The sequence below is a fragment of the Ornithorhynchus anatinus genome, unplaced genomic scaffold (genome assembly GCF_004115215.2).
Source record: "Ornithorhynchus anatinus isolate Pmale09 unplaced genomic scaffold, mOrnAna1.pri.v4 scaffold_82_arrow_ctg1, whole genome shotgun sequence".
Lineage (NCBI taxonomy): Eukaryota > Metazoa > Chordata > Mammalia > Monotremata > Ornithorhynchidae > Ornithorhynchus > Ornithorhynchus anatinus.
This window is the reverse complement of record NW_024396937.1, coordinates 859,705-878,166: the sequence shown is the minus strand read 5'-3', so window position 1 is coordinate 878,166 and position 18,462 is coordinate 859,705. Positions and strand designations below refer to the sequence as shown.

The 18,462-nt window shown below is 48.4% G+C and overlaps 1 protein-coding gene and 1 long non-coding RNA gene across 3 annotated transcripts in view; one reads left to right on the top strand and one right to left on the bottom strand.

Moving 5' to 3' along the window:
• Positions 1–18,462, top strand: part of LOC114808988 — a 122,297-nt gene that overhangs the window by 86,835 nt on the left and 17,000 nt on the right. The window lies entirely within an intron of this gene.
• On the bottom strand, positions 2,517–17,626 carry LOC114808986 (dynein light chain roadblock-type 2-like). Its single transcript, XM_039911071.1, has 3 exons — positions 16,811–17,626; positions 9,740–9,907; positions 2,517–2,830 (listed from the first exon to the last, which is right to left on the bottom strand). Exons 1-3 carry the CDS (start codon positions 16,827–16,829, stop codon positions 2,787–2,789), a joined length of 231 nt encoding a protein of 76 aa, XP_039767005.1. The 5' UTR covers positions 16,830–17,626; the 3' UTR covers positions 2,517–2,786.

Sequence of the window (18,462 nt, the reverse complement as noted above, 5' to 3'; positions counted from 1 at the left end):
CAAAAGAACAAACCTGGCCAGATCACAAGACCTCCTCCAAGATACTTCCCTTGGCTATGGAACTAGAAAACCCAAAAGCGAGGAGGTCAGAGAAGACATTGTGAGGATGCAGTAAAACAAACCGTCAGACAATGCTGTACCCCAGCTGCAAACTGGGAGCCAACTGCTGAGGACAGACCTGCATGGCACCCTGCCTTCAAGAAGGGAGTGGCTCTTTTCGAGCAAGAGCCTCGAAAGGAAAGAGACACAAGCGGAAAATAGTACCGGATCGTGAAAACATTCAGCCTGATAAGACCACCGTAAATACATTTACTACTATTAAAGATGGTGGCTCCACGCTTCGCCAAACAGCAAAGTAAACGCTACACCACCATCCATCCCCCATCATGCCACCTACCCAGCCACAGCAAGCAGCACTGGTCCCGAGGCAGATCAGCCAAACCAAGTAGGAGGAGACAACTTACCCCTTCTGTGCACAGGGCCCATCAGTAGATCCCGTGCTAAGGCACCATGCCCAGCAACTGTGACCGAGGGTGGGTGCCCACTCGGCAGCAAAGTGTCAGGGTAGGGAGTGAGTTCAAGCCTCGTGCTCGGTGCCACAAGCACTTGCCATGGACTCCCAGGCGTGCCAGTTCCTGGAGGAGTTGAGCAGCAGTGGAGGAGGAGGAAGAGGAGGAAGAGCAAGGGAAGGAGCCGACACCAAAGCCCTCCCACAGACTCTTGCCTCTCTGCTTCACTTCTGGCAACAGCGAGCTGTAGGCAGGAGCAGGGGCTAGTGCCAGTTCATGGATCCTCTCCTCTCTCTCTTCCCCTACCCTTCTCTTCTGCACCCTCCAAACCTCTTCTTTCCCCTCTCTCACTCATTCCCTTCCTTAACCTATTTATTGCCCCAACTACTTGTATTCAAAAGGATGCTAAAGTATCTATAGTTGCTTCATTTTGAATGAGTTTATTTATTTTGAATAACGAATATTCACTTGCAAAGACTTCTATAAACGTGCACTGTTAGGCCAGTACACTTTAAGTCCGGAGGACGGATATTATCTATGCTCCCTCCACTGGCCCACAGGGCAGTTAAGCCAGTAAATCTTAGTGCTGATTGATCGGTGTTTCCCATTGAAGGGGCCTCGGTCAGAAGCTCAGGCTGTCCTCTCATTTCTCTTGAGCAACTTCCTTGATACCTATCTGAGACTTGCAGGGGAGTTAGTTTTTTTATAGGGCATTTGTTAAGCACTTATGATGTGGCAGGCACTGTATACTAAGCCCTGGGGTCGATACAAGCTAATCAGGTTGGACACAGTCCCTGTCCCACATGGGACTCACAGCCTTAATCTTCATTGTACAGATGAGGGAATTGAGACACTGAAAAATTAAGTGACTCATCCGAGATCACACAGTAGACAAGCGGCAGAGCCTACATTAGAGCCTGGGCCCTTCTGACTCCCAAGCTCTATCCGCTAGGCCACGCTGTTTCTCTAATTCCAGTAGTTGTTGAGGTGGCTGTCTTCTGGGTAGTGCGTAATTCTTTCTCCTCTTCAACCGAAGGCAAGGGTACACTATTGGTGTTAGATTAGAAGGAGTCACCAGTTCTCACCACCGAAGTCCAGGAGGGTGAGTTCTTTCTCCCACACCAGAAGGGACTAATCTGCTCATTACCCAGAATCATTACTCGGATCGAGTAAGCGCCCAGTACAGTGTTCTACATACAGCAACTGCTCAATAAATACCAATGATGAAGTGTTCATGATGTCCGGAGCGTTGTACTGTACCAGTCGCCTGGAGGGCATATAAAAGAGACTCGGTTCTTACATTTGAGACATTTAAAATCTAATGGAGAAAAATGGGCACATGGCCAAATATTCAACAGGCAGAATAGGGGTAGGCACCTCTTTTGTGCAGAAGAGTCAAACCAAATGAAACATCTAAGCAGTTGGTACACAAAAAGACATATAATTTAGTGCCGTCCCTCCACGTGACAAATGCCACCATAGAAGAGGCAGAGTGATGACATCACTGTACCGTGTGACTGTTTCTTAGCAACAGCCATTGCTGTCAGCAGGGATGGGACAAGGGAGAGGGAAGGGGAAAGGATGGGAGGGGAAGGAGGGGATGGTAAAAGTCACAGAAGTGTTGGGAGGAGAGCGGAAGCAAATTGTGGTGGCTAGAGGTCACTGTAACAAGTCAGCACACATCTTTGCCCAGTAGCCCCAGTGGTATGGCAACTATAAAACCTTGTGGAAGCTTGAGGAGGCACTTAGGGAATCCTTCTGCCTAGTAGGGTACTATAGGCATGTAGACTTGTCCTCCATAGTCCAAGAAGACACTACTTAAAGTCCATCTGAGAGCGTGTGTGTGGCTGAAAAGGACAATGTGGGATCCACAGTCCCAGCCACATTGGACACACAAAAAGGTGACCTCTTGTTTGGTTGCTGTACTTCATATTTGCAGATGAAGGTGCTGTCGTCTCTTTCGCCTCCTTGTCTCTCAGCACGCAGAAGGAGTTAAGCAGAAACACCTTCGGGGAGCATCTTGCACAGATTCATTTTTATTACATTAGTCATTAAGCTTGGGGACTCACATCAGATTTTGATCTGTGTATGATATCTTGCTAAAGCACAGTTCTAAAATACAACCAGAAACAAAATCTAAGAAGCTGTGCTAGAGAGTGTTTTAGTAAAAACAAGCTCAATATACTGGTAAATTCAGTAACAGTAAGGCCCACAATGAAAACCTGAGCCTTTTTCAAAGTATAGTTTCATGAATGCAAGATTAATACTGCAGAAGGTCTATTCATATGGATCCTGAAGAACGGCAAGAAGATATTCCTTAGCTGTGGTAAAAAATGAAAGAAACATCTGTTCAACTTCAAAAAAATCTAAGCTGAAAAATAAAAAAAAACCCTCATTTTCATTGCTTTTGATACTCCAACAATGCCGGCAGATTCTCTCAGTCCAGTCACTGTGTGGAAGAGCATGAGTTGCCATAAATGGTCAGCAGTAGTAGTATTTATTAAGCATCGACTATGTACCGTACTCTATATAGAGATAGGTTCTCTGGCCCCCAAAGAGCTCACCATCTAAGAAGATCAGAGAAAGCAGATCAATCTTACAGCCCCCCTGGATGTACACAGTAAAGGGAAAGGTTTCCCTCCTTCCCCTCTCCCCGAGATCCCTACTCACCCATTCTGCTGCAGCCTGTAAAATTTATTCTTAGTGGGCAACCCCAGAAAGTAGCATGAGATGGGACAGGAAAGGAAAAGAGTGGCGGTGGGGGAGGCTCTCTTTGTGAGTCAGTTGGAGTTCTCCCCGGCTCCAGACAATATGCTGCTCAGAGGAGCTTGGCTGTCAGGTTGAACAAGTAAGCACAATCAGGCAATGCCGGGGGGCAGCCAGGAAGGGAGAGAGATGGTAATAGTAAGAGCACATATTAAGGGCCTACTGTGGGCAAAGCCCGGGGAAAAAGTACAGTATGGATATTAGGCAAGATGTCTGGTTCCAGAAGGACGACGGGCACTTCTCTGCAGTTTAGGAGGGTGAGTTTGTTTTCCCACACCAGAAAGGGAGAATATTATTTGTTGAATGCTAAAACTGCAGACTTTTAATCATATCATCCTTAACGATGGCATTAAAGCAATTGAATCCAGTTCCACTGAGAGAGAATGAAAGGTCACAGAAAAGTTGTACTTGCCCCATGTTTGAAGCAGAGGATCAGGCTTTCATTCTTTCATTCAATCAATCATATTTATTGAGCGCTTTCTGTGTGCAGAGCACAGCACTCAGTGCGCTTGGAAGAGGACAACATAACATAAAACAGACACATTCCTTGCCCACAATGATCTTACTTTACTTATTCCTTTCAATGGAAAAATACAGCACACCTATTAATTCAGTGTTATTTAAAAACATAAATTTATGGTTAAAATAGTTCCCAACTGTATTTTCTAATTACGCAGAATTAAAGATGAATGTTCGGGAAACCAATTTCATTTTGTTTACACACAAAATGGAATTTTAAGATCGATTGAGATTGATTTTATCAGTTTTTGAAACACGGAATCTAATCCATAAAAAGAGAGCAAAATGCACCTGTGTGACGAAAGGTTACACTAAGCATAAAGAATATAAATTCAGGACATACATCTACGTGGCGATACCCAAATCTACATTCTCCTCCCCTGTTCTATCTCCCTCCTCCAGGCTCGCATGTCCTCCTGCCTTCAGGACATCTCCACCTGGATATCCGCCTGCCCCTGAACAACATGTGAAAGGCTGAGCTCCTTATCATCCCTCCCAAACCCTGTCCCTCCCTGACTTTCCCGTCACTGTGGATGGCACTACCATCCTTCCCGTCAACAAGCCCACAACCTTGGTGTCATCCTGACTCCGCTCTCTCATTCACCCCACATAGCCAATCCACACCAAAACCTGGCTTGTTCTCCTACCTTCAACAACATCGCCAATCTGCCCTTATCCTCTTCCATCCAAACTTGAGCTTCGTTGCTTCAACTCTCGTAATATCCCGACTGGATTATTGCATCAGCCTCCTTTCTGATCTCCCAAACTCCTGTCTCTCCACACTTCAGCCTATACTTCACTCTCCTGCCCGGATTTATCTTTTTTATAAAACCTTCTAGTGAATGTCACCTCTTCTCCTCCAGAATCTCCAGTGGTTGCCTATTCACCTTTGTAGCAAGCAAAAACTCCTCACTATTGGCTTTAAAGCTCTCCAACACCTTGCCCTCTCCTACCTCACCTCCCGCCTCGCCTTCCATAGCCCAGCTTGCACATTCCGCTCCTCTGCCAGTAACCTTCTCCCTGTGCCTCGTTCTCGTCTGTCCCACCGTCGATCCCTGGTCCGGGTCCTACCTCTGGCCTGGAATGCCCTCCCTCCTCAAATTCATCAAATTAGCACACTTCCCCTCTTCAAAGCCCTACTAAAGGCTCACCTCCTCCAGGAGGCCTTTCTGGACTAAGTCCCCCTTTTCCATTGCTCCCCCTCCCCTCCCCATCACCCCCACTCCCTTCCTTTGCTCTAACCCCCTCCCCACCCCACAGCACTTGTGTGCATATATGTACATATTTATAATTCTACTTATTTTATTAATGTGTTTATATCTATAATTCTATTTTTTGACACTGATGCTATTGAGGCCTGTTTACTTGTTTTGGTATCTGCTCCCCCCTTCTAGACTGTGAGCCTGTCTTGGGCAGGGATTGTCTCTATTTGTTGCTGAATTGTACTTTCCAAGCGCTTAGTACAGTGCTCCGCTCACAGTAAGCACTCAATAAATATGATTGAATGTATGAATGAAAGACCAGTGTTAAAGTACTTAACACTCACGCCCTATGCATTGGTTCTTTATTTTTTCCAAATATCTACTGGCTCTTGGGGAAAAGTAATTTAAGACTGCACCTTCTAATTCTACTGGGTTGATCTTCATTCATTTAAGGGTACTTTTGGAGTGCCTCCAGTTGGAAAAGTATTGTACTAAGCCCTGGGGAAGTGTTCAATAGGGGATTCATTAGGATCCCTGGACCTCAGGGGGCTCACAATCTAAAAGAGGGGCAGTGGGGTGGGGGATGAGGACATGAGGAAAGATTGAAATGACCAACCCTCCATTGACCCCACAACTCCTTCCAGTTATCACCCCATCTCCCTCCTACCATAACTCTTCAAGGTCCTGGAGAGAATTGTCCCCACCTCCTGTCTCCACTTTCTCTCCACCGATTCTCTTCCGTCATTCCCTCTGTTCTAGTTTTTTTTTAGGTACTTGTTAAGCACTTACTATGTGTCATGCACTGTTCTAAGCACTGGGGTAGATACAGTTAACCAGGCCAGATACAGTCCCTGTCCCATATGAGGCTCACAGTCTAAATAGGAGGGAGACTGCTACTTATAGTTGAAGAAACTGAGGCACATAGAAGTTAAGTGACTGGGCCAAGGCTCTGAGCACTCCTTAGCTTGTGAGCCCCATGAGGACAGGCACTGTGTCCCACCTAACTTGTACCTACCCCAGTGCTTAGAACATTGCTTGACACATAATAAGTACTCAACAAATACCATGAAAACGTGGCAGAGCGGGGATTAGAACCCAAGCCCTCTTGCTCCCATGTCCGTTCTCTTTCCACTAGGCCACGCTGCTTCTCTGGTTTCCATCCCCTTCACTCCATGGAAACTGCCCTCTCTAACATCATCAGTGACCTTCTTCTTGCCAAATCTGACGGCCTCTACTCCATCTAAATCCTCCCTAACCTCGGCTGCCTTCAACACTGCGGACAACCCCCTTCCCCAGGAAATGTTAGCTAACTTTGGCTTCACTGACACTGTCCTCTTCTGGTTCTGCTCCTATCTCTCTGACGGTTCCTTCTCGGTCTCTTATGCAGGACGCTCCTCTGCCTCTGACAGTTGGGGGCCCTCAAGGTTCAGTTCTGGGTCCCCTTCTATTCTTCATCTACACACACTCCCTTGGAGGACTCATTTGCTCCCATGGCTTCAACTACCACTCCTATGCAGATGATACCCAACTCTACCTCTCCGGCCCTGATCTCTCTCCTTCTTTGCAGGCTTGCATTTTCTCTGGCCTTCAAGACATCTCGATACCTGCTCGTTCCACCGATGACTCAAATTGAACATGTCTAAAACGAAATCCTTCACCTTCCCCCCCCAAATCCTGCCCACCCCCGCATCTTTCCCATCACCTACAATCCTCCCTATCTCACAAGCCCATAACCGTGGCAAGTTCCTTGATTCATCTCTTTCATTTGACCCACATGTTCAATTTGTCACCAAATCCTGTCAGTTCTACCTTCACAACACTAGTAAAACCTGCCCTTTCCTAACCATCCAAACTGCTAACACATCGCTTAAAGCACTTATCCTACCCTGCATCTGCCTCCTTACTCACCTCCCTGCCTCCTGTCTCTCTCACTACAGTCCACACTTCACTCTGCTGCCCAGATCATTTTTCTTAAAAAAACCTATTCAGTCCATCTTTCCCCACTCCTCATGAACTTCCAGTGGTTGTCCATCCACCTCTGCATCAAACAGAAACTCCTTACCATCACTGAAAGCACTTAATCAATTCACCCCCTCCTACCTGATCTACTACTGATCTACTACTCTCACTGATCTACTACAGCCCAGCCCGCACGCTTTGCTCCTCCAGTGCCCGCTTGCCCACTGTGCCTTGACCTCAACAGTCTCGTCGCCAACCCCTTTCCCATGACCTCCTCTGGCCTGGAACTCCTTCCCCTTCCATATGTGTCACACCTCCACTCTCCCCACCTTCGAAGCCTTATTAAAATCGCATCTCCTTCAAGAGGCCTTCCCCGACTAAGCCCCCTTTTCCCTGACTCCCTCTCCCTTCTGCCATCATCTACGCACTTGTATCTGAACCCTTGGAGCTCTTGGTATTTACCCCACTCTCAGCCCCTCGGCCCTTATGTTCATAGCCATAATTTATTTATGTATATTCATGTTTGTCTCCTCTTCTAGACGGTAAGCTCGCTGTGGGCAGGGACAGGATCTACCAACTCTGTTGCACACTATTCTCCCAAGGGCTTAGAAGAGTGCACTGCACACCGTAAGCACTCAATAGATACCACTGACTGATTGATAAAGACAGCACAAAGACACAAATATAGATTTTGCTATTGACCGATAACCTCCAGAGATGGCATTTTTTGAACCAGAATACAATTTGAAGAAACTCTCAAAAGGAATAAATTTACTTTCTGCTTGCAGATACGATCAACCTCATTACTTAACACAGCCTGATGCAACTGCAGAGCCCTGGATTGCTTACGGCCTGCTGGATTGCTCATGGTGCTGGGGGGGGCGGAGTGTGACCCGAACTTTCTTTTTCTACTTCAAAAATCGACTCCCGAAGTGTGTATGCACCGTCTGCCTTCCACAGTGCGGGGGAAGTACGCATCTCCTGCCTTCCGTGGTGCGAGCTGTTCTTTATCTCCCTCCTGGCCCCACCTCTGCCTTCTAGACCGATTTTGTCACCTTTACCTCCTTCCTAATCTCATTCCTTTCTCCTGCACTGTGTTTGGGAACTTCAACCACCGTGTGGAGTTTGCTCTGAATCCCCTGGCCACCCACTTCCTCACCCTACTCAACTTTGCTGATTGCTTACCTAACTCCACCTCTCAGCCAGATACAGGTTCAATAGCATCTCTAGACAATGCCCCATCTCTAACCTTACCAACTCTGACCAACTCTTACCCAACCACAGTCTTCTAACTTGTCATCCTGAGCCCCCCTGCCCCCAGAAATCCATGACATCTGCACTCTGGACCCACTCATCCTGTCCCAAGCTGTCATATTCCTCTCATCCACCTCCTCAACAACTCCCTCAACACCAAAAAGCTTCCTGACCCCCTTGTCCCTCTGTCACTCTTGCACCAGCAACCCCCTGCCCTGGATCACCTCCACTGTCCACTTTCCCCGTTTCTGGGCTTGGGCAGCTGATCCCAGCTGGTGAAAATTCAGACACCAGGTTAACTTATGCCCTATGGAATTCACTCTGACCTGCTCTATTTCATCTCACTCGTCTGCTCAGCAACTATTTCATTCCTTGCTCACTGACCCCCACGCCTGCAGCCTCACCAACTATTGCCAACTTCAACTCCTTCTTGAAGCCTCCAGTGCTCCCACTGCCTCTCTCCCAAAGTCCTGCTGATCTCACCAACTTCTTTCAGGGTAAAATAGAAACCACTGGGCATGAACTTTGCAAAGTTCTTCCTTCCCTTTCTCACAGCTATACAGTCTCCTCTTCCTTCTCTTCCACCTTCCCTGCTCACAAGAAGCTTGCACTCTAGGGGAGGAGACTGACAGGGGAATCAAAATAAATCAAGTGAATGTTCTATAAGAATATTAGTCGTACACGAATTGCATTTTCAATGGATAATACCTACATCGTAAAGGCAGTTGACTAAAAATAAACACAGAACCCTAGACGCAGATGATGGGTTGCTACATTCAGGATAGGGATAATTACCTGGGTAAGTATTGCTGTAAAAGGTGGGATTTTAAGAGGCCTTCAGAGGTGAGGAGGATTAAGGTCTGGTGGAGTTCAGGGCAGGGGTCAGGGAGAGAAGGGAGCTCTCAGTTTCAGGGACGGTATGAGTGAGCTGAGCTGAGAGCACAGGTTGGAGGTCGGCTTGGGTGGAACAAATACTTCAAGCAGGGAATGTACGGGAAAATTGAGGCCCAGAGAAGGTGAGTGTGATTTACCCAAGGTCACGCGACAGACAAATGGCAGAACCGGAACTAGAACCCGGGTCACCGGACTCTTGGGTCCGTGCTGATTCCACTGCGCCCCACTGGTTTGGAGGAGAAAGATGATATGTGCCAAGCGAGGTTTCAGGGAGATGATCTGGGCCGGAGTGCCATTTTACCAATCAATCAGTGGTATTCATTGAGTGCTTTCTGTGTTCAGAGCTCTGTACTAAGCCCTTGGGAGAGTACAATACGTGTTCCCTGCCCGAAACAAGCATTTACAGTCTAGAGGACTGTAAGGACTGTAGAGGTCTTAAGTAAGCGTTGTTGCATCCACTTCATCCAGCCATCAGAATCGAAAGCCAAGGTAGATGTCTCACTTAAGATTTTTGGCTGTGATTGACTTAGGTCCGAATAGCTGTCTGATATAGTTCGAAACAGCACTTCATGGCAAATGTATAAGGATGTGAGTTGTTTTGAAAGTTACAAAAAGTCGCTTGAAATATTAAATTACCTGGGATCACCAAGATTTCATATTTCTCTGTTCTAATCCTCAGAAGAGTTAGGGCATCTTGAGGATTAAATTCTTTCACAGCGTATCCTGCTAGTTCTATAAGGTGATGAAGATGCCTTCCATATTGAACTGTTGTAGTGTAATTTAGGCTCGTTTTAAGTGGAATGCCTATAAAAATAAGAGTGAATACAAAACATACTGTTAATTGAACAGATCATCTTTGCATGCTAAAGAGCACATTCAAATGAAAACCCCTAAAAGAATATTCTCTATTCATTAGCAGCTTCTCTCACAAAATTGAAATTTCATATGAGGATTTATTAGAAAATCTTTAGAAAGATAAATCTAGATTATATCATCTTAGAGTTTATTTACTAGAGAAGGAGCATGGAGTAGTGGATAGAGCACGGGCCTGGGAGTCAGAAGGTCCTGGGTACTAATTCTGACTCCGCCACTTGTCTGCTGTGTGACCTTGGGCAAGTCACTTCACTGGGCCTCAGTTACCTCATCTGTAAAAAGGGGATTGAGACTGTGAGCCCCACGTGGGACAGGGGCTGTGTCCAACCCGATTTGCTGGTCACCATCTCAGCGCTTAGTACAGTGCCTGGCACATACTAAGCACAGGGCTTGGCCCATAGCAAGTGCTTAAGAAATACCATTATTATTCTCATCAGGCTGTTAGCAATCATCAGCACAAACATTTATTAAGTTCTTATTCTTAATAACTCTAATGCACCATACTACATATTACAGAAAATACATAGAAATCGATGAAGTCACCGAGAAGCCACTTGGAGGTATCTGTTCAAAATGGCGTAAATGGGCTGTGTTAATTGGCACTAAATGTAGTTATTTTGGTCATATGAATTCACACAGAGATAGCTATTCTTCATAATCGAAGACCCAGCTACCGATAGTGATGTTTTATCCTTGTGTCTGGCTGAAAAAGTGCTGAACATAAACCAAAGGTAGGTGGAGCGCTTTTTTTTTTTTGGTCCCCTGCTCCGCTGAGTTGAACAGTGTCTTCCTCAGTATGGCCACTTGGACAACAAGAGTGTTGCCAAAAGCCACTACGGCCTCTTCGGCAACTGAGAGCCCAATATAAAATTCCTGATTGACACGGGACTTGAGTTTAGGGTGGCAGGGTGAAAACTGCACTCAATTTGTCCTTACAGGAGTGGTGATGGACAAATCCTCACTCTTGGCTTCAAAGCTTTCCATCACCTTGCCCCCGCCTACCTCACCTCCCTTCTCTCCTTCTCCAGCCCAGCCCGCACACTCCGCTCCTCTGCCGCCAATCGCCTCACGGTGCCTCGTTCTCACCCGTCCCGCCGTCGGCCCCTGACCCACGTCCCACTTCTGGCCTGGAATGCCCTCCCTCCTCACGTCCGCCAAACTAGCACACTTCCCCCATTCAGAGCCCTACAGAAGGCTTACCTCCTCCTCTCCCAGACTGAGCCCCTCTTTTCCTTTGCTCCTCCTCCCCTCCCCATCACCCCGACTCCCTCCCTCTGCTCTACCCCCCTCCCCGTCCCACAGCGCTTGTGTATATATGTACATATTTATTATTCTATTTATTTTATTAACAATGCGTATATCTCTATAATTCTACTCATTTATATCGATGCTCCTGATGCCTGTCTACTTGTTTGGTTTGGTTTTGTTGCTGTCTCCCCCCTTCTAGACTGGGAGCCCGTTGTTGGGTAGGGATTGTCACTATCTGTGGCCGAACTGTACTTTCCAAGCGTTTAGTACAGTGCTCTGCACACAGTAAGCACTCAGTAAATACGACTGAATGGGTGAACGAATGATGGGACGAGATGGAAAAGACACACTCTCTTTCCTGGGCCTCCCAGAGCTAAGCCACATATGTACAGAAGTGCAGGAGAAGAGCTCCTGGATGGCAGGGATTGGGTCTTCCTACCGTATTGGCCTCTCCCAAGTACTCGGTACACTGCTCTGCACACGCTAGGCCCTCAAGAAATGCCAGTGGTTGACTGATAAATAATGAAGCCAGAACATGTAGAACTGTCAGAAAGAAAGTTGATTACCAACTCAATTTCTCCTGTGTAAAATCGGAGGACCTTAAGAAATGTCATTATGGTCCACTGGTCCACTAGATGTTGTTGGTCCACCTAGCTCAGTTCTCCAACAGTAGCCACAGGATGCTTGAAGGAACAGGGTGATGATTACCCTCATTTTGCGATGTATTCATTCATTCAATAGTATTTACTGAGAGCCTACTATGTGCAGAGCACTGTACTAAGCGCTTGGAATGTACAATTTGGCAACAGATAGAGATAATCCCTGCCCAATGACAGGCTCACAGTTTAATCGGGGGAGACAGATGGGCAAAAATAAGACAACATAATCACGATAAATAGAATCAAGGAGCTGTACACCTCATTAACAAAATAAATAGGGTAATAAAAATATATACAAATGAGCACAGTCCTGAGGGGAGGGGAAGGGAGAGGGGGAGGAGCAGAGGGAAAGGGGGCTTAGCTGAGGGGAGGTGAAGGGGGCAAGGGGGGGGAGCGGAGGGGAGCAGAGAGGGAGCAGAGGGAGCAGAGGGAAAAGGGGTAGCCCAGTCTCGGAAGGCGTCTCGGGGGAGGTGAGCTCTCATAAGGACTTTGAAGAGGGAAAGAGAGTTAGTTTGGCGGAGGTGAGGAGGGAGGGCATTCCAGGAGAGTGGTAGGACATGGGCCAGAGGTCGACGGCGGGATAGGCATGAACGGGAGACAGTGAGGAGGTGAGCGGCAGAGGAGCGCAGCATGCAGGGTGGGCAATAGAAAGAGAGAAGGGAGGTGAGGCAGGAGAGGGCAAGGTGATGGAGAGCCTTGAAGGCCAGAGTGAGGAGTTTTTGTTTCGTGCAGAGGTTGATAGGCAACCACTGGAAGTTTTTAAGGAGGGCAGTGACATGCTGTCACCTGTCGCCGGGGACAGGTTCCTTCGGAATCGGCGCGGGAGAGAGAGAGAGAGAGGCTGGAGATGGAAAACCTGAGTTTTGTATAGAATTTATTCCGCGGGGTGGATTGAATTAATTAATTATTTAGACGCGACAGTCGGCCTTCCCTTTTGGGGGAAATGTGGTGTTAAAGCTTCCCCTTTGGGAGGAATTTGGTGTTAAAGCTTCCCTGATGGGAGGATTACACTAGTATGTTACTCGAGTGTGGGCGGACACCAGGGCCCGCCCAGGAAGAGCTCGTTAATGGTTTACTCACAACGTGGTGAGGCGGCTAGTTCCCACCATGTGCGCACCCACTTGGGAGGAATCCACTTAAGCGTTCAATCTACTTATGCGCCGACCCCATTTAGGCCTTAGACTTACTTATGCGCTACACACTCGTTAAACTCACTTGCGCGTTACACTCGCTTGTACGCTACCCACTTACGCACTAAACTCACATGTGCATGATACTCACTTATACATTGCCCGCTTATACACTAAGCTCACATATGCGTTACACTCATACATTACCCACTTATGTATTTAACCCAGTTATGTGTTACACTCACCCGTCCCGCGACCCGTCTCTGTGTGTTGTTCCTGGTGGCAGAATGGCGTCTGGTGCTCGGGACAGGGAGAGACACGTGGGTGGCCGTTGCTACCACTGTGATCATCCCAGAGAGAGACCCGAGCACCAGAGGCAACAGGTATTTATTACCTTTGGTTTGGGTGGTCCCCACTTCCTTCCTGTTCAATCTCCGCCCCCTTCCGCTCCCTTCCCTTCCATACCCTATTGGGTGGGCACGGAGGTGAGGGACACCTATCTTCCCGTCCTGCCTCCTCTGGCCAGAGAGGTTACGTCACTGATGGCATTTTGACCTTTGGGTAGCAGGTGCCCAGGTCCACGTTGGCACACATGCCCAGAGCGTTTCTGCAGGAAGATCATCCGGACAGCGGATTGAAGAATAGACTGGAGTGGGAAGAGACAGGAGGAAGGGAGATCAGAGAGAAGGCTGACACAATAATCCAGCCGGGATATTATGAGAGCTTGTACCAGCCCGATAGCTGTTTGGATGGAGAGGAAAGGGCGGATCTTGGCGATATTGTAAAGGTGAGACTGGCAGGTGTTGGTGACGGATTGGATGTGTGGGGTGAATGAGAGACCTGACTCAAGGATGACACCAAGGTTGCCGGCTTGAGAGACGGGAAGGATGGTCGTACTGTCCACAATGACGGGGAAGTCAGGAAGAGGACAGGGCTTGGGAGGGAAGATAAGAAGCTCAATTTTGGACATGTTGAGTTTTAGGTGCCGGGCAGATATCCAGGTGGAGACGTCCTGGAGACAGAAGGAGATACGAGGCTGAAGGGAGGGGGAGAGAACAGGGGAGGAGATGTCGATTTGGGTGTTATCTGCATAGAGATGATAGTCGAAGTCGTGGGAACGAATGAGTTCACCAAGGGAGTGAGTATAGATGGAGAATAAAAGAGGGACAAGAACTGACCCTTGAGGAACCCCTACAGTTAGTGGATGGGAGCGGGAGGAGGAGTCCGCGAAGGAGACCGAGAATGAGCGGGCAGAAAGATAAGAGGAGAACCGGGAGAGGACAGAGTCCGTGAAGCAAAGGTGAAATAAGGTGTGGAGGAGAAGGGGATGGTCGACAGTGTCATAGGCAGCTGAGAGGTCGAGGAGGATTAGGATAGAGTAGGAGCCATTGGATTTGGCAAGAAGGAGGTCATGGGTGACCTCTGAGAGAGCAGTCTCGGTAGAGTGGAGGGGATGGAAGCCAGATTGGAGGGTGTCCCGGAGAGAGTTGGAGTTGAGGAATTCAAGGCAGCGAGTGTAGACGACTCATTCTAGGAGTTTGGCAAGGAAAGGTAGGAGGGAGATAGGGCGATAACTGGATGGGGTAGTGGGGTCGAGAGAGGGTTTTGTTAAGGTTGGGGGAGACATGGGCATGTTTGAAGGCAAAGGGGAAGAAGCCATTGGAGAGTGAGTAGTTCAAGATAGAAGTTAAGGAGGGGAGGAGGGAAGGGGCGATGGTTTTTATAAGGTGAGCGGAAATGGGGTCCGAAGCACAGGTGGAGGGGGTGGCACTTGCGAGGAGGGAGGAGATCTCCTCTGAGGATACAGCAGGGAAGGATGGGAAAGTAGGGCAAAGGGGGCTCCAGAAGCGGAACAGGTGAGTCTGGAGAGAGCGCAGCCCTGGGAGTCAGAAGGACCTGGTTCTAATCCTGGTTCCGCCACCAGTCTGCTGGGTGACCTCGGACAAGTCACTCGATTTCCCTGCCCCTCACTCTCCTCATCCGTTAATGGGTACTGACACAAGCCCCGCCCTCAAGGAGTTTACAGTGTAATGGGAGGCCCTGAAACTGAAATCAATTAGCAGGTAAGGGGAAGCAACCGCGATTAAAGACACAACTGCCATGGGGGCGATGGGGTGGGAGAGGACTCGAGTACATAGGTGATGTTGTATGTTTGCAACTTTCCACACTAGCATCAGAATTCAGGATGGATTCAATTATTATCTCTCGGTCCATTATCTGTTTCTGAAACTCATTATGGTCCTTGTTAAGCCCTTACGATGAGCCAAGCACTGAACACTGGGGTAAATAAAAGTTAATCGGGGCCTCACAATTTCAATCCCCATTCTACAGATGAGGTCCCGTTGGCACAGAGAAGTGAATTGACTTGCCCAGGATCACACACGGCAGACAAGCGGTGGAGCCGCGATTAGAAGCCAGGTCCTTCCGGCCCCTGCTCTATCCACTAAGCCTCACCCCTTCTAAACTAGTAGGCTATATAAATGTAGGCCATATAAATGTTTTTCCTAGACTGAGAAATTCACAGACCTGTTCAGAAATTCATTAATTAATTCATTCATTCAATAATATTTATTGCGCACTTACTATGTGCAGAGCACTGTACTAAGCACTTGGAATGTACAAATCAGTAACAGATAGAGACAGTCCCTGCCCTTTGACGGGCTTACAGTCTAATCGGGGGAGACAGACAGACAAGAACAATGGCAATAAATAGAATCAAGGGGAAGAAAATCTCATGAAAACAATAGCAAATAAATAGAATCAGGGTGATGTACATCTCATTAACAAAATAAATAGAGTAATGAAAATATGTACAATTGAACGGATGAGTGCAGTGCTGAGGGGATGGGACGGGAGAGGGGGAGGAGCAGAGGGAAAGGGGGGAGAAGAGGGTTTAGCTGCAGAGAGGTGAAGGGGGGGATAGAGGGAGCAGAGGGAAAAAGGGAGCTCAGTCTGGGAAGGCCTCTTGGAGGAGGTGAGTTTTAAGTAGGGTTTGAAGAGGGGAAGAGAATTAGTTTGGCGGAGGTGAGGAGGGAGGGCATTCCAGGACCGCGGGAGGACCTGGCCCAGGGGTCGTCAGCGGGATAGGCGAGAACGGAGGATGGTGAGTAGGTGGGCAGCAGAGGAGTGGAGCGTGCGGCATGGGCAATAGAAAGAGAGAAGGGAGGAAGAAAGAGAGAAGGGAGGAGAAAGAGAGAAGGGAGGAAGAAAGAGAGAAGGGAGAAAGAAATTCCCAGCGGTACGCTCTTCGAATTCAGGAGTGAAACCAACAGCCGTAAGAACTATCTTAGAACTCAAGAACTCAAACATTTCCCCCTTTTAAATAGTTACCAAACAATAAAGACTGGGGGTTGGAATGGTATTTAGGTTTTTCAGAAGAACCAAGGGCTTGGGAGTCAGAGGTCATGGGTTCTAATCCTGCCTCCACCGCCCATCAGCCGTGTGACTTTGGGCAAGTCACTTCACTTCTCTATGCCTCAGTTCCCTCATCTGTAAAATGGGGATGAAGCCTGTGAGCCCCACGTGGGACAACCTGATCACCTAGTATTCCCCCCTACCCCGGCCCCAGCGCTTAGAACAGTGCTTGGCAGAGAGTATGCGCTTAACTAATACCATCATTATTATTATCTTTTTTTTTTTGCGTAATACAAATAACGTGTTAAACTCAAAATATAGAGAATGGTTCCTTGATATCAAAGTATTTTACAAGGCTTTTTTCTTTTTTTCTTCAGGCCTGGTATAATATACGCCTACGAAGTTACACTTTAGATCTTGAAATATAGTTGAAATATATTTACCATCTGCCCTTATCACCATAGCTCCAACAACCCCTCTATGGGACAGAATCCTCCGTAGGACTGCTTCGGACCCTCGCTATATAACAGATGAAAGACAGCAGTGAAAGTTAATTAACCAAAATAACTTGTTGGGGGATAAACACTTTCCTTTTTCTCCAACTTGAGAATAAACTGTCCGTTGCAAAGACATCTCAGTCCGATTCTCATGAAAACATGGTTTAACTTTAGTCGAGGAGTTATCCGGAGCCTCGGTGTCTTCCGGTTTCTGGAAAACCTCCTGGAACGCTGTAGTCGCGATTTTGGAAGAGACCACGCGTCGATCAATCAGATCCTACGAGTCATCGGGTCACTGATGGGAAATAGGGAATTCGGCTCTGGGGGAAGCAGATTTTCTACCATTTAAAGGAGAATATTTTGACAGCTATTTAGGACCGTACACCTTGCAAATCGATGTGCGTATAGGTTCGCACACGCACCTAATCATCATCATATCTTTCAGGGTTTCTCTATGCGTAGTATCTCGTTTCTGCGCGCCGGTGGGGTTGGGTTAGTTAGTCTTTCCTTCCCGGTCTACCACGGACTTGGGGAATTAACCACAGTTTAGCGCGAAAGCTTCCTAGGTCAGATCAAATTCCGCCTTGATTTAACAGCGATAGAGAATGAGCAGAGGAAAGCCCAGAAAGAGAAGAAATGAGATCTTGTGAACGGGGGATGCTTAAAGCTCGGGGACCTGGGGTCGACTTTCTAGCCGGTATGGTTACGCGGGGCCCGTTGGCGAAGATGAGCGGCGCGGCGCGGTTGCGGGGTTTCTCCGGGCTTGGCTGCAGTGGCTCAGTGGCAAGAGCCCGGCCGGGCTCGGGAGTCGGAGGACGTGGGTTCTCCTCCCCGCTCCGCCACTCGTCTGCTGGGTGACCTCAGGCGAGCCGCTTGACTTCTCTGTGCCCTCAATGACCTCATCTGGGAGATGGGGATAACGACCGTGAGCCCCACGTGAGACAACCTCATTCCCTCGGATCTACAGGTTTGGGCGCGCCGTCAGCGTTTGAGAAATACCCCGGAGAAGCAGCGTGGCTCAGTGGAAAAGGCGGGGGCTTGGGAGCCAGAGGTCATGGGTTCGAATCCCCACTCAGCCACTCGTCAGCTGCGTGACTTGGAGCGAGTCATTTCACTTCTCTGGGCCTCAGTGACCTCATCTGGAAAACGGGGATGAAGCCCGTGAGCCCCATGGGGGACAACCTCATCACCCTGTATTCCACCCCGCCCCCCCTCCTCCAAGGCTTAGAAGAGTGCTTGGCGCAGAGTAAGCGCTTAACCGAGGTCTTTAGCATCACTATTATCACTGTCAGAACGGCCAGCCGAGCCGCCCGGCGCCACCGCCCGCCCCCATCCCGGGCCCCTCCTCCTCTCCCCTCTCCCCTCCCTCCCAGACAGGGTGGGGGTCCGGCGAGGCTGGGGGCTCTCCTGTCCCTCCCTCCTCCTGCCCCTTCTTCAACTCTCCCATCTTTCTCGGCAATATCTTAAGAGATCCCTTGCCTCCTCTCAAACTCCATCCCTTCCACCAGCACCTCTGACCCCATCCTATCTCACCTTATGAAAGCACTTGCCCCCTTCTTTCTTCCCTCCCGGACCACCATCCCCCTCTAGACTCTAAG

Bases quoted from the DNA above. Each gene is read 5' to 3' on its own strand.
- LOC114808986 (XM_039911071.1), bottom strand. The intron at 2,831-9,739 runs GTAATTTAATAT...TTTTTACCACAG, and splicing joins TGAAATCTTGGTGATCCCAG to CTAAGGAATATCTTCTTGCC.